The sequence below is a fragment of the Mytilus californianus genome, unplaced genomic scaffold (genome assembly GCF_021869535.1).
Source record: "Mytilus californianus isolate M0D057914Y unplaced genomic scaffold, xbMytCali1.0.p SCAF_4, whole genome shotgun sequence".
In the NCBI taxonomy this organism is placed as follows: Eukaryota; Metazoa; Mollusca; class Bivalvia; order Mytilida; family Mytilidae; genus Mytilus; species Mytilus californianus.
In genome coordinates, this window is record NW_026262690.1 from 83,192,648 (window position 1) to 83,207,786 (window position 15,139).

A 15,139-nucleotide genomic window follows, 5' to 3' on the forward strand; every position below is an offset into this window, starting at 1 on the left:
TGTTTAGGTTAACCTTATTTATGCCCTAATTTTCTCTTATAACATGCTCCTATAATTAACAGGCTTCAAACAACATAAAGTTTTTTTTTAAGTTAACATAATGTTCGTGATGGTGAACTGGTTAAAAAAAAAGATTTTGGTGGTAATTCATTTGTGAATGCTGGTGCATGAGTAGATTCACTCTAATATATCAGATCATTCACTGTTAATCACCATTATTCAGTGTTTCACAGTGATTCACATTATCAGACATTATCGGCAGAACTTTAACCTTTCTTTATATAAACCAATGCTGAGCTCCAATCAGCATAAACAATATATACAATGTACCCATCAATAAAATACCTTAACAACAAATATCATAAATGGAAAAACAAACATCCATTATTATATTTAGTACAATTTATACACATCTTCTTCACTATCAATGGGTATAAAAATGAAATCATTGCAAACAACTTAGTTTAACAAGTTTATTTAAATTGGGCACTGTTGTGCATTGCATGAAGTTGTGCAATTAAATTAGTTTCACGAAATAAAATCTACTGAAAGGTTAGAACAGGGTTGTATACTTCATGGTACTATGCCTAATAAGTCTTATCATCATATCATATCATAAAACCAACCTTAGGGTATTTAACAGATCGTTTAAATTTTTTTCTTAATTACATGTACCAGCTTTCCCAGTTTAATGGAGTTCATTTGAACTTTAAACGTGTTAAATGAGCAGAAATATGATATAACTTAAAAGAGGTCTTTATATAAACATTTCATTTCACTTAACATATTTTAGTCAAACAAAATTTACACAAGCAATTCAAAAAAGTCCTAAACAAGATATTAAGTAAATAAGAAAATGCTGGGATGACTTGATAGTGAGACAAAACATATTTACAGACATACATTGTAATTAATCCAGGACCCCCTTATGAAACAAAATCTGTTAGGGTACATTTGTGTGATTTTTTACTATCAGGTCTCCGTATGTTTGGATGATTTCCTTTTTGAAAATTCTGGATCCGCCTTGAATCCAGACTATCACAACTTCCAATTATCGTCACTAAATGTGATATTTTACTACAATGAAGTGATGCAGATATTGTGAGAAGCACATGTAGTAGACTTTCATATCAAAATAATAAATATCAGCCTTTTCCCCGTGGTTTTTTCAAAGCTGATTACCATGATTAAATCTGTGATATTTTACCCTAATTCTATCTCAAATAAACTGTTAACACAGAGATATGTCTCGCCTTTTTGTAATTTTGATAATGCAAATGTTGAAATTAAAATAGCAATACTTTAACATGAAAGTTATGCAAATATTCAAAGTCAATAGACCATGACCGAAGGTACATGGCTAAACAATCTCCATGGAAATGAGATGTGCTAATGCTAATACAACTGCATACCAAATACCATTGACTTATCATAAGTCATTCCCTTTAAACACAAACATTAACAGTCAGGGGACTTACTTAAATGAATGATTTTCTAAATCACTGCTTCAAGTAACATTACCTCCATAAAGGTTGGAAGTAAGAGTTGTCTTTCTTTAATAATCACCTATTTAAGTAGTACAAATTAATCACTAGCCTAAGTGATTTAATTTTATTGTAGCTTTAAATATAGAATACTAATGATCCAGGGACTAATTATGTTGCTAAAAATATCAGAACCAACATCTGTGTTGATAGGATGACCAGGTCATGTCAGGTGATGACCTTGTACTAAATCTAGGATAATGACATAAAAATCACTTGTTTAAGTATCATACCTCAATTTCCTTCCAAAAAATCACTTCTTTAAGTATCATTATTTTAATAACCCCCACTAATTTCAACACCCCCAAACAGTGAAATTTTGATCGCGAACAGTAGAATTTTATTACATAATCTATAAGATGAAACCTTGAATTTGACAGGAAAAATACTCCCACTACTGGGAAAAATATGTTAAGAAAGTATCAGTTCATTATGCAAAGCCATTTTTATAGCATTTTTTCAACTAAAATAGAATTTGCAGCTAAATGATTGCATCAAAGGCATAAACATTGCTGCTTAAAAGAAGCAAAAAGTTCATTTTTTTCAATTTTACTAATGAAAAGATATTATCTAAACCTATGTGTTTAAAATTTTGGTAAAACTACAAGATCACAATTTGTGACAAAACTTCGAATTTGCTACTTAAATAAGTGATTTAAAAATCACTTATTTCAATAAGTCCCCTGACTGATTAACTTGTAAACTATGTAAAAGTTTCAAAGTCAATGAACCATGATCAGGGGTGGGGCTATATAATCTCCATGGAAACAATACTTGCAAATGCCAATAAATTTGCATACCAAATATCATTGACTTAACATAAGCAGTTCATCTTAAACTGATCTAATCATAAACTAATACATGTAAACTAAGCAAAAGTTTCAAAGTTAATATCCCATGACTGAGGGGGCGGGGTCAAATAATCTCCATTGAAATGAGATGTGCTAATGCTTATACAACTGCATACCAATTAACATTGGCCTACCACTGATGGTTCCCCTTGAACTGAGTTAATCACAAACTAATACATGTAAACTAAGCAAAAGTTTCAGTCAATAGACCATGACTGAGGGGGCGTAGCCAAATAATCAGCATGGAAATAAGATATGCCAATGCTTATACAACTGCATACAAAATGTTATTGACCTACTACCAGTGGTTCCTCATAAACTGACCTAATCACAAACAAATACATGTAAACAAAGCAAAAGTTTCAAAGTCAATAGACCATGACTGAGGGGGCAGGACCAAATAATCTCCATGGAAATGAGATGTGCCAATGCTAATACAACTGCATACCAAATATCACTGATCTACCACTAGTGGTTCACCATAAACTAGACCTAATCACAAACTAATATATTGTTGACGCCGCTGGAAACAGCATACCTATGTCTTGCTTTTTGACTCTGCCAAGGCGAGACAATAAAATCTCTAAGGTTAGCTCATTAAATTTGGTTTACACTGATGCTATTGATTTTTGAATCAAATTTTTTATATTATTGGCAAATGATGTTCAGATTTGCTTCAAAGACAATCACATACTTTTTACTACTGTAAATTCAGATATTATTGCGATGTTTTTATTATTGCGAAAAATGCAACAGGGTTATAATCGCAATAATTTAAACTCGCATTTTGAAATTTTTTATATGAATTAAACAGGACTTTTCTCAATATCGCAAAAATTAAAATCGCATTTTAGTATAAAATGACAAAATCGCAATAATAAATGCACGCAATAATTTCTGAATTTACGGTATTTAATGCAATATTCCTCAAATTTGATTTTTCTTGATCTGATCTGAACTTGATGTCAAAGCAAAGATCAAAAAAAAAAGGGGAATGTGTCCATGGGACACAGATGCCCCTGCTTGAATATAACGTTATAGAGGGACATAACTCAAGAACTGTTAAAGTGACGCTACCCAAATTTGTACTTGATCTGAGTTTTGTGGTAATAAGTATTGTGTATAAGTTTCATAACATTTGGTTGAGGCAAACTGAAGTAAGAGAACGGAAACGAAAAAAATTGTAAAGGGGCATAACTCTAGAATGGTAAAAGTGATGCCACCAAATTCAAACTTGATCTGTGTTTTGTGGTAATAAGCATTGTGTATAAGTTTCATAACATTTGGTTGAGGCAAACTAAAGTTAGGGAACCAAAACAAAAAATTCAGCAATTTTTCCATTTGTAAAGATTGATTTGATTGATTTTTGGTGTTTTAACGCCACTTTTTAGCACCGCTTTTGAGCTATTTCGTGGCAGCCAGTTTTTATTGGTGGAGGAAGCCGGAGTGCCCGGAGAAAACCACCGACCTTCGATAGGAAAACTGACAATCCTAGTCAATTAAGATTGGAGTCTAGTGCACCCGCACGAGTGGGGTTCGAACTCACAACCTCAGTGTTGACTGGCTAGTGATTACAGTAATAACTACTTAGACCACTAGGCCACCAAGGTCCCCAATTTGTAAAGAGGAATAACTCTAGAACGGTTAAAGTGACGCCACCAAAATTCAATCTTGATCGGTGTTTTGCGGTAATAATAAGCATTGTGTATAAGTTTTAAAACATTTGGTTGAGGCAAACTAAAGTTAAAGAACGGAAACGAAAAATTCAGCAATTTTTCCATCGGTAAAGAGGAATAACTCTAGAACGGTAAAAGTGACGCCACCAAAATTCAAACTTGATCTCTTTTTTGTGGTAATAAGCATTGTGTATAAGTTTCATAACATTTAGTTGAGGCAAACTAAAGTTCGAGAACGGAAACGAAAAATTAAGCAATTTTTCCATTTGTAAAGGGGCATAACTCTAGAATGATAAAAGAGACACTAATCAAATTCAAACTTGACCTGTGTTTTGTGTTAATAAGCATTGTGTATAAGTTTCATAACATTTGGTTGAGGCAAACTAAAGTTAGAGAACGGAAACCAATTTTGGGACGTACGGACAGACGGACGTATGTACAGACGGACAAGGGTAAAACTTAATGCCCCCCTCCGCTATGGCGGGGGCATAAAAAACAAAAAAATAGTAAAAAAATTCTTTTATCAATATCTTATTGGAGCATATTTTTTCGAACTTTTCTGGAAAGAGCAGTTGGAAGATACTAAAAGAGGTAACTTTATAGTTAATATCAAACCGTATAAAAAAGATCAGCATGACTGATAATAAGACAGATCTCTATCAATTGTAGACCAAAAGACGAAAAATGAGCATTTAAAGATCACTACATCACCAACCTATATGCATACATATTCTAAGGTAAGCTACGGAAATTCCTTTAAAAATTAACAGTTTAGGACATGAAATATTTGCCACTGGATGTTAAGCAATCATCAATCAATCAATAATAGAGTAAAGGAGACTTGTCTTTAAAATGAGATTTAAACATGTCTAGTTACTTGAAAAGCATTGGCAAGAGGCTCCTCAATGATGTCTTGAGAGATAAATAACAGGCAAATATAAAGTTACAAATAATTTTAAATAATATAACAGCTTAAAATTTAAACAATTTTCATCTTTGCAACTCAGCTTCCATATGTCAAAGAATAATTCTTTTTAATAATAGGAGATAAATTCTGAAGACACAAAAGGGTTCTTCTTCTTCAGGTATACAACAAAACTTCACGATGCTGAAGATTACTTGTCGTTGAGCATGCATAGTTACCAAAAGTTCTTGTAAATGCCAATAAAATGCTCCACAGGGCGCAGCTTGAAAAAGATCACAGAGGTCGAACCCTGAACAGTTGGGGCATGTATGGACACAACATTCAATTTTGATACAGCTCTGAATTTGGATTGTGATTAAATATTTTACACAGCATAGGTTTCTGATTCAAAAAATGAAGTTACAGACAGACTGATTGGTAGATGTAGACCTGTATAACCTCTTTAGAGAGGTATTATAATATCTCAAATTTACCTCCCAAATCCTGTTAATAACCAAATTTTACAGTTTTGATATGTTTTAATTCTCTGCATGATTGTTTTTGCATCTTCAGGGTATAACATTTAGTTCAAATGAAAGTGAAAATTTTGTTCTAATCTACTATTCAGGAGATGTGATAATAGCATGTCCTTAGAAGATACAATTTTATTTTGAAAATGGTCATTTCCCTTTCAATTCATCAAAGTAATTATTCAAATTTCTATTTTGCATTGTGACCAGAGCTTCAGATAAGCAGCTTTTTGGAGCAATGATCTAATTAGTAATACTTAAAACCAAACACATTTATCTTGTCACAAGATTTAAATATTGTTTACCTAAATGTTTGCAAATAATAATATTAAAGCAAAAATTATACAACTTAATTCATTTACATACTGTAAATTCAGAAATTATTGCGTGCATTTATTATTGCGATTTTGTCATTTTAGACTAAAATGCGATTTTAATTTTTGCGATATTGAGAAAAATCCTGTTTAATTCATATAAAAAATTTCATAATGCGAGTTTAAATTTTTGCGATTATAACCCTGTCGCATTTTTCGCAATAATAAAAACATCGCAATAATTTCTGAATTTACAGTATTGACCCAAAGGAAAATTAAGTAGATGGATAAAATATACATTCACTTAAGGCTTTCTTAAATGGCATTATGCTAGTAAAATTACACACTTAATGAGCAAGATGTGTGAAAAATAAATATGAATTCACCAAAAAGTAATTACTGTGGATTCATTTATTTTCGTGGGTAGAGTGAGAGACCCATATTCGCCGCATAATTCGTTCATTTCCACTTACATCTGACCTACATTCGAATATTTGGAACTTTTTATGAAGGTTTCAGAAATTTAAAAGAAGGTTTCAGAAATTTAAAAGAAGGTTTCAGAAATTTAACTATGTGAAAAAAATGTTTGATAAAGAAATTATATTCAAAACATTAGTTAATTGTTCTAAAAACGAACGCAAACTCAAGAGGAAATCAAGTTGTTCGTGTACCATGGGGGACACATTTTCGCCGCAATGTATTATATGACCATCCTCATTATCCTGGTATATTATAAAAACGAATGTTTGCAATTACATGAATTAGCTTGAGAGATCATTTCTATACGATTTTTCTCACAAATATTTACTTTAAGACTGCACATGATTGCCATATAAATCTTACATAATTGCCAAAATCATTTAAAAACACCTGCGTATTTCTCAATATGTGCGAATAACCTTGGAAATGGGGTAAAGAGGAATATCAACAGTTGTAACATTACAAACAGCCTTTACCATCTATTTAGGCAAGTATTGGGTAAAGGCACACAAATTTTACAGAAAAAATAGCAAAACGGCAAAAATGTGTCCAAGGCGAATATGCGCCACCCACTCTACCAATTTTTGTGGATTGAGTAAAAATCTTATTTTCATGGATATTTGATTTCATGGCTTTACAAAAAGCTGCATTCATTCCAATAGAGAATTCCTTCTTCTTTGGACATTTAAATTTGTTGTTCACCCTTTCCCATGAAATCAACTAAAATTGGCATCCCACAATAATAATGAATCCACAGAAGTACAATGTATGGCCAAGAGTAAATTTTAAAGTATGTGATTTTGTACCTAGTAGCCAATATTTACAACCTAAAATAATTAGGAAGCCAGATCTATATCTGTCAAGTACCTTATTATATTATTTTCAACTTTGGGACAGCCATCTTTGAGTTCAGATCTACATAAAGTCACAAAACAGGACAATAGAATGACCATGAAACAAGCTTTTGCTGTTTTATAACTATGAAGAAGTGCAACTATTGATAATTCCCTCCAATTTCCTGCCATAGGTGTGTGTATGTGCGTTACTGTGTGTGTTAAGGACACCATTGTTTTCAACATTAATAAAAAGCAAAAGAACTTACCATTCATAGGCATTTCATCAATCTGTGTAGCGTAGTACTGTTCAATATCTCTTAATATCCTGATATCATCATTCTTTACAAAGTTGATGGCTACACCCTTCCTACCAAATCTTCCTGATCGACCAATTCTAAAATAATAGTTTTAAAATTCACATGTATATATTTAATAGTTATATAGGTTATACACATACACATGTAAAATGTTATCCTAAACTCTTAAAATCTATCCTTTTAATTTTATGTACAATGTTATATTGTGTATACATTATATCTGAAAATTTTGAAGACATCACACTTAATCTTATTTAATAATCTTAAGATAAAAATATGAAAATTCATTAACATTTGAAACTATGTGCTGAAATTTCCTGAAATTGTTTGCCCAACATGAGCAAATTTATAAATTTTTCAGCTTTGTGAAAGTATGCATACCTGATGTATGGAAATTGCATCAGTTATAAGACACAAATATTACTTTTCAAGATGAAAGTTCTATAAATCTACATTTCATATAGCCTTAATTTCTAAGGAAATATTTACCTGTGTATATACAATTCTCTGTTGTTTGGTAAATCATAATTTATGACAAGGGAAACTTGCTGTACGTCTATACCTCTGGCCCATACATCTGTTGTTATTAATACCCGACTGAAAAATAACAATTCCTATATATTTACCAACATAAAAAATTTGCAATGGTAAAGCCTCTCAATCTTAGATATGAATATATTCACATATTGATTATCGTTAATTGAAGGTATGATAGAGTGAATTCCCTTTCATTGATAATAAAATGCATAGAAAGTTCTGTATATCTAAATGTGCATAGGATTTATATTCTATATGAAAAAGCATGAAACCACTAAAATATAAACTCTAATATTCACAGAATACTGAAGACCCTGGACTGTCATTCACATCAAAAAGCAAATAATGAGCGAGAAATTAAACCTGAAAGTCTTTCTGTAGAGTTTTTCTTTAAATAAAAGAAGAATGTGTCTGAGGACACAAATGCCCCCGCTCAAGCTTTGCAATTTTCCAAGTTATAAAGGGGCATAACTCTAAAACGGAAAGTTACTACCCAAATTCAAGCTCTGTCTGCTAGTTTTGGTTCTTAGCATTGTGCACGAGTTTCATAAAATTTAGATAAGGCAAACTTAATTTAGAATGTGGAAAAGAAAATTGGACGGATGGAAAGACGGACGGTCAAAGATAACACTTAATGCCCCCATAGCATAGAGGGGGCATAAAAATAAATTCACTATTTACCTTGCCCCAGATCTAAATTCTTTCATGATTGCTTCTCTCTCTTTTTGTACCATATCACCATGCATAGAGGAGACAGTGAAATTAGCTTCCCTCATCTTCTCTGTTAACCAATCCACCTGTAATAATATCCATCAATAGTGGTATCAATTTTCTTTTTTTTGCTATGAAAAAGATATTTTTTCTTACTTCCCTGTTAATTTAAGAAAATGTATTTTCAATGGTATATATATTCAAAATAAAAAATTTGAATTTTCCTTAAAAACGAAAATTATTTTGTTAGAATATATTTCGACAGTAATAAGGTTTCAGTTGTTTCATTTTATGTACGAGCATAACAACACATAACTTTGTAAACACTTAAAATACTTGAGAGTTTATTTTGTCTTGTTAACTGAAAAAATATTTTAACACATAAAATTTTATGTTATGAAAGGAAAGAGAAATAACTCTGATTTGAAAAACAAAATTAATGCTTAACCTTAAAAATCTCTAGAGGTTTCAAAGGATTTTCAGAAATTTCAGAGAACCCAAATTGATTAAAATGGCAAAATTTTAGAATTTTTCCAGAATTCAAGCTAATAATATTGTCATTTAAGAAGCAAAATTGCATGGCTTAATAAATGAGTAATAAGTTTTGTCTAGTCTAAGTATATACAGCACATTGTCAACCAACATTGAGAGAATAATAATACAGAATTGGACAACTTGTTAAGTTTACACACCAAATGTATTGACTTGTTATAGCCAAATACAGCAATTTTTGAAAGAGTGGTTCTGAGGTTATAAAAATAAGGTGTGATCTAAACATGCAGTATTCCACTCTAGCTCTGTACTTTTTAAATTATTGTTCGCATATGACAACTTGTCTAATGATTAGTGTTCGAAAAAAAACCAGTTCCTTTCTCCTTGAAAATACCACACCAACATTGATTTTTCTACTGTTCTACATACTAGACTTACTTTTCTCCTTGTGTTACAGAATATGACTGCTTGTGTGATGGTTAATGTATCGTACAAATCACATAATGTGTCGAACTTCCATTCTTCTCTCTCTACTGCGACAAAGAACTGTTTGATTCCTTCTAAAGTCAACTCATCACTGGAAATAAAACAGATGTAAACTTGCAGTGGATAATTTAGGTTAAACTACCATAATATGATTTTTTTTAATTCAAAGCTAAGCAAAAGTTCATTAGTTTTTTTTTTTATTTAGCTACACATATATTTGAAGGTAATATTATAAATATTTTATAATATATTCAAATTGCAAGTGAATTTGGAGAAGTATCATATTCTTAAAAATATTCATTCATCTGAAACTCTCCACTTCTTCCCATTTACATTTAAACCATACCCTTCATAAAAATGAACACATTTTTCAACATACATACAGCAAAATAGACAAATTATATTTTCATGTGATGGCAAAGGGTATAAGATTATTTTCAACAAGTTTTGATGCTATAATAATTGATGTAAGATATGTATGGTATGTACATGTATGTCTTTCATGAAAGCTATGAATGTATGTGACATTAATGCTGAAATTAAATAAAATCTAATAAACAGGAAATTGAAACAAACAGGGATCTCCAATGCTTTACAAACAAGTGAAAGTGTGAGCTACTGCTCACTGATGATATCCCCGCCCAAATATTTCGGTAAACAGGAAGTTATTGAGTCATGAAACTAAAATGCATCACACGGTGTAGCTGACTTATATAAACCCTGAAACCAAATTTCAGAAATTCTTGTATTGTAGTTCTTGAGAAAAATGTGACGTAAATTTTTCAACTTGGCTATCATGTGTAAAATGATACAAGTGTTCGGTAAACAGGAAGTTGTTGAGTGATGAATCTGAAAACGCATCACACGGTATAGCTGACTTATATAAACCCTGAAACCAAATTTCCGAAATCCTTATGATGTAGTTCCTGAGAAAGATGCGACGAAAAGTATATCATGGGATGGACAGACGGACTGATGGACGGACTGACGGATGGACAGACAGAGGTAAAATAGTATATCCCCCATTTTTAAAGCGGGGGTATAATAATAAAACAAAATATAGATAAAACTTTTACGCATTTATCAATCCCATTTGTTGATAAAAATATCTAACAAGTTTTTACCGTTTGACTAAGATACGGATGGGTTCTGTCATAAATTTACTGGTCATTTCTAAAATCTCATGTGGCAATGTGGCTGAGATCAGTAGTACTTGTGTGGCAGGTGGCAAATATCTGTATACATCATAGATCTGTTCTTTGAAGCCTGAAAAAGAAAATATACATAATGATACAATTATAAGCAATGGAAAGTGATACTAGTGTACAAATAAACTGTTTACAAAGTGATATGTCTTGCTCTTTGTAAAAAAAGCAGACAAGACAAAAACAGATATTTTATAGCCTATTGCCTTAAATTTGAGAATCAAGCTGCAATAGAAAAAAAAATTAATTCAAGGGGTGCTTTTTGAAATTTCTAGCCACCTAACTGTCTAAATTGTGCAGATTTATTTCATCAACCATGTGATAATAAATGTTTCACCTTAATCAATATTATCAAACACATAACCCCAAATCATAATCAATTGCTTATGTTGGGGACTTGATAGATTACTAATGTATCACTTTAAACTTTCCCTCCATTCATATAACTTTACTGTATGTTCCTTACAATGAAATACCAAATCATACTTAAAACTTACAGGAAAATTTGCATTAATATCTTTACTTGAGAAAAAGTCTGAATATAATCTAAAAAAAAAAAAAATTCAAACTTGATCTGTGTTTTGTGGTAATAAGCATTTTGTATTAGTTTCATAATATTTGGCTGAGGCAAACTAAAGTTTGAGAACGGAAACCAACTTTGGGACGTACGTAAGTACGGACAAGGGTAAAACTTAATGCCCCCTACTCTACGGCGGGGGCATAAAAAACTCATATGTTATTGACGGTTAATCTTTTGGAATATTTTATGAAATCATTGACAACTTGTCTGGACTCTGTAAGATAATTAATTTTACATATGGTTCATAGAAGACACACCTCTAGATGACTTTTTAAGGTTTTATCATTGCTGAGTTGCTGTTTCATCAAATTTAACAACACACCTTCTTTTACTCCCATTTATTAGAATAAGTTATCTCTATACCAAACCCCATTCTTTATATATCTAAAAGTTTTATATGTGTCAAAAGGGGTCTATAACTGAAATATGTTTAAAATGCCTCTTAATTATCTGTTATTACCTTTATTCAACATCTCATCTGCTTCATCAAGCACCAGCATCTTTATAGATCTTGTTCTCAAATTTCTTCTTTTTATCATATCTGTAGTGAAAAGTAAAATGTTGAAACTATCTCACAGGATGAAATGTGAAGACTTTTTCATTTACAAATAAAATGCTTCGTTGGGGCGCAGCTTGATACGACCGCAGAGGTCGAACCCTGAACAGTTGGGGCAAGTATGGACACAACATTCAAGCTTGATACAGCTCTGAATTTGGATTGTTATTAAATATTTGACACAGCATAGGTTTCTGACACAGAAAGAATGTGGTCTAAGAACTTGAATTTTTTTAATTTACCTATTATGGTCCAATGTCCAAAATCAAAATACATGGTTAGATTCAGCTTACAAAGAACCCCATATATTCAATTTTTGTTAAAATCAAACAAAGTTTAATTTTGGACCCCAACTTGGACAAACTTGAAAACTGGGCCCATAATCAAAAATCTAAACACATGTTTAGATTCAGCATATCAAATAACCCCAAGAATTCAATTTTTGCTAAAATCAAACTAAGTTTAATTTTGGACCCTTTGGACCTTAATGTAGACCAATTTAAAAAATGGGACTTAAAATTAAAAATCTAAATACACGGTTAGATTTGGAATATCAAAGAACCCCAATAATTCAATTTTTGATGAAATCAAACAAAGTTTAATTTTGGACCCTTTTGACCTCAATATGAAACAATTTGATAGCGGGGCCCACAAATAAAAAATCTAAATTCATGGTTAGATTCAGCATATCAAAGTACCCCATATATTCAATTTTTGTTGAAATAAAAAAAAGTTTAATTTTGGACCCCAACTTAGTCCAACTTGAAAACTGGGCCCATAATCAAAAATCTAAACACATGTTTAGATTCAGCATATCAAAGAACCCCAAGAATTCAATTTTTGTTAAAATCAAACTAAGTTTAATTTTGGACCCTTTGGACCTCAATGAAGACCAATTTAAAAAACGGGACCCAAATTAAAAATCTAAAAACACGGTTAGATTTGGCATATCAAAGAACCCCAATAATTCAATTTTTGATGAAATCAAACAAAGTTTAATTTTGGACCCTTTTGACCTCAATATGAACCAATTTGATAGCGGGGCCTACAAATAAATCAAAGCACGAAAGCGCTGTAAAGGCAGTTAATTACAGGTTGTGTGTATTTTAAGTCCAGTTATATCATTATCTTGCATAGTACAGTGTACTTATCAGAGGTGGCTTTCAGTATTTAAGATTTAGAGTTCTCTAATGATATTGAATAAGTTTTATGAATGTCATATTCTGAGCACTATATGAAGGCGATTGTTCTCACTTGTTTATGAACTAGTGCATTATGTCCAGTTTGTACCTTTTTTATCTATGTTTATAGTCAAATTAGTTATCAAAGGTACCAGGATTATAATTTAATACGCCAGACGTGTGTTTCGTCTACATAAGACTCATCAGTGACGTTCAGATCAAAATAGTAATAAAGCCAAACAAGTACAAAGTTGAAGAGCATTGAGGACCCAAAATTCCAAAAAGTTGTGCCAAATATGGCTAAGGTAATCTATTCCTTGGATAAGAAAATCCTTAGTTTTTTCATTGGCAATCATAACACATCTCCTTATTTATATAATGATCTATATTCAACGACCTCAGGTACAAAAAAAATGTATGTAACTAAACTATGATGGGAAACCTTTGACTTCTTTCTTTATATAAACTTTTGATTTGGTACCATAGAACTATGTAGAGTAAATGTACATTGCAACATGTCAACTCCAAGCAAAATTATATTTCCAAGCATAAAGTAATTTATGAATGAAATAAAATGCTCCGCTGGGGTGCAGCTTGATACGACCGCAGAGGTCGAACCCTGAACAGTTGGGGCAAGTATGAACACAACATTCAAGCTTGATTCAGCACTGAATTTGGATTGTAATTAAATATTTGACACAGAATAGGTTTCTGATACAGAATGAAAGTGGTCTAAGATACTTAAAAAAATTTAATTTACCTATTCAAACCATATCATTATTATTTGCTTTTATATATAAATCAGAAATAACAAATTTAAAATGGAAAATTTTAAAGAAAAAAAAGGAAAAAGAATCCCCCCCCCCCAAATTTTTTGAACCCCCTTATGATTCATCACCCCAAAACTCAATCCCAGCCTTCCCTTTGTGGTATGGTACCTTGCAGTACAATTTCAGAGAGATCCATACACTTGAACACATGTTATTGTCTGGAAACTAGAAAAATGCTTATTTTTGGCCCCTTATTCCTAAACTTTTTGGGCAATTACCCCCAAACTCAATTCCAGCTTTCCCTTTATGATATGGAACCTTGTAGTACAATTTCATAAAGATCCATACACTTACACACAAGTTATTGCCATGAAACTAGAAAAATGCTTGTTTTTTGCCCCTTTTTTGCCCCTTTTTGGCCCCTTTTTCCTAAAATTTGGAGGCAATTACCCCCAAAAATCAATCCCAGCATTCCCTTTGTGATATGGAACCTTGTGGTACAATGTCAGAGAGATCCATACACTTACACACAAGTTATGTCTGGAAGTTACATAAATGCTTATTTTTGGCCCCTAATTCCTTAACTGTTGGTACCATAACCCCCAAAATCAATCCCCACTTTCCTTTTGTGGTATTGAACCTTATTTTAAAATTTCATTGAGATCCATTCACTTAAACTAAAGTTAGAGTGCGAAAACTAATGTGTCTTCGGACGACGACGCCGGACGACGACGACGCCAACGTCATACCAATATACGACCACAAAATTTTTTTTGCGGTCGTATAAAAAGTTCTTAATTAAGAAATAAACTGATTCGCTGAGCGCAGCTGGATACACCCGCAGAGGTACTACCCTGAACAGCTGGGGCAAAAATGGACACAATATTCAAGCTTGATACAGGTCTGAATTTGGAATGTAATTAAATATTTGACATATTATAGTTTCTGAATAAATGTAGTCAATGAACTTGAAATCGGTTATATGAATTGAATTTATATTCAATTAAAGATTTCTTGCTGTTGTGCAATACTTAATAAATCTGTTGCCAGACTATAAACAAATAAAGTTCAATTTCTTCTCAATGTCATATTTGAAATTTATGAAAATCAATAGGGAGATTACATCAATAGCTATAAATAATTCACCAAAGTTTCATGTGAACTGCTTA

General features: G+C 31.8%; 1 protein-coding gene and 1 long non-coding RNA gene across 2 annotated transcripts in view; one reads left to right on the forward strand and one right to left on the reverse strand.

The window, feature by feature from the left end:
• LOC127738723 (uncharacterized) overlaps positions 1 to 15,139 on the forward strand; it is a 42,995-nt gene that overhangs the window by 16,068 nt on the left and 11,788 nt on the right. The window lies entirely within an intron of this gene.
• The window catches only part of LOC127738698 (eukaryotic initiation factor 4A-III), a 30,816-nt gene that overhangs the window by 454 nt on the left and 15,223 nt on the right, over positions 1 to 15,139 (reverse strand). Inside the window, exons 5-10 of the mRNA XM_052250037.1 lie at positions 11,924 to 12,004; positions 10,803 to 10,944; positions 9,631 to 9,769; positions 8,671 to 8,786; positions 7,942 to 8,049; positions 7,402 to 7,529 (exon numbers count right to left, since the gene is read on the reverse strand). Of these exons, the coding sequence (XP_052105997.1) occupies positions 7,402 to 7,529; positions 7,942 to 8,049; positions 8,671 to 8,786; positions 9,631 to 9,769; positions 10,803 to 10,944; positions 11,924 to 12,004 (714 nt within the window). The remainder of the gene's footprint in view (positions 1 to 7,401; positions 7,530 to 7,941; positions 8,050 to 8,670; positions 8,787 to 9,630; positions 9,770 to 10,802; positions 10,945 to 11,923; positions 12,005 to 15,139) is intronic.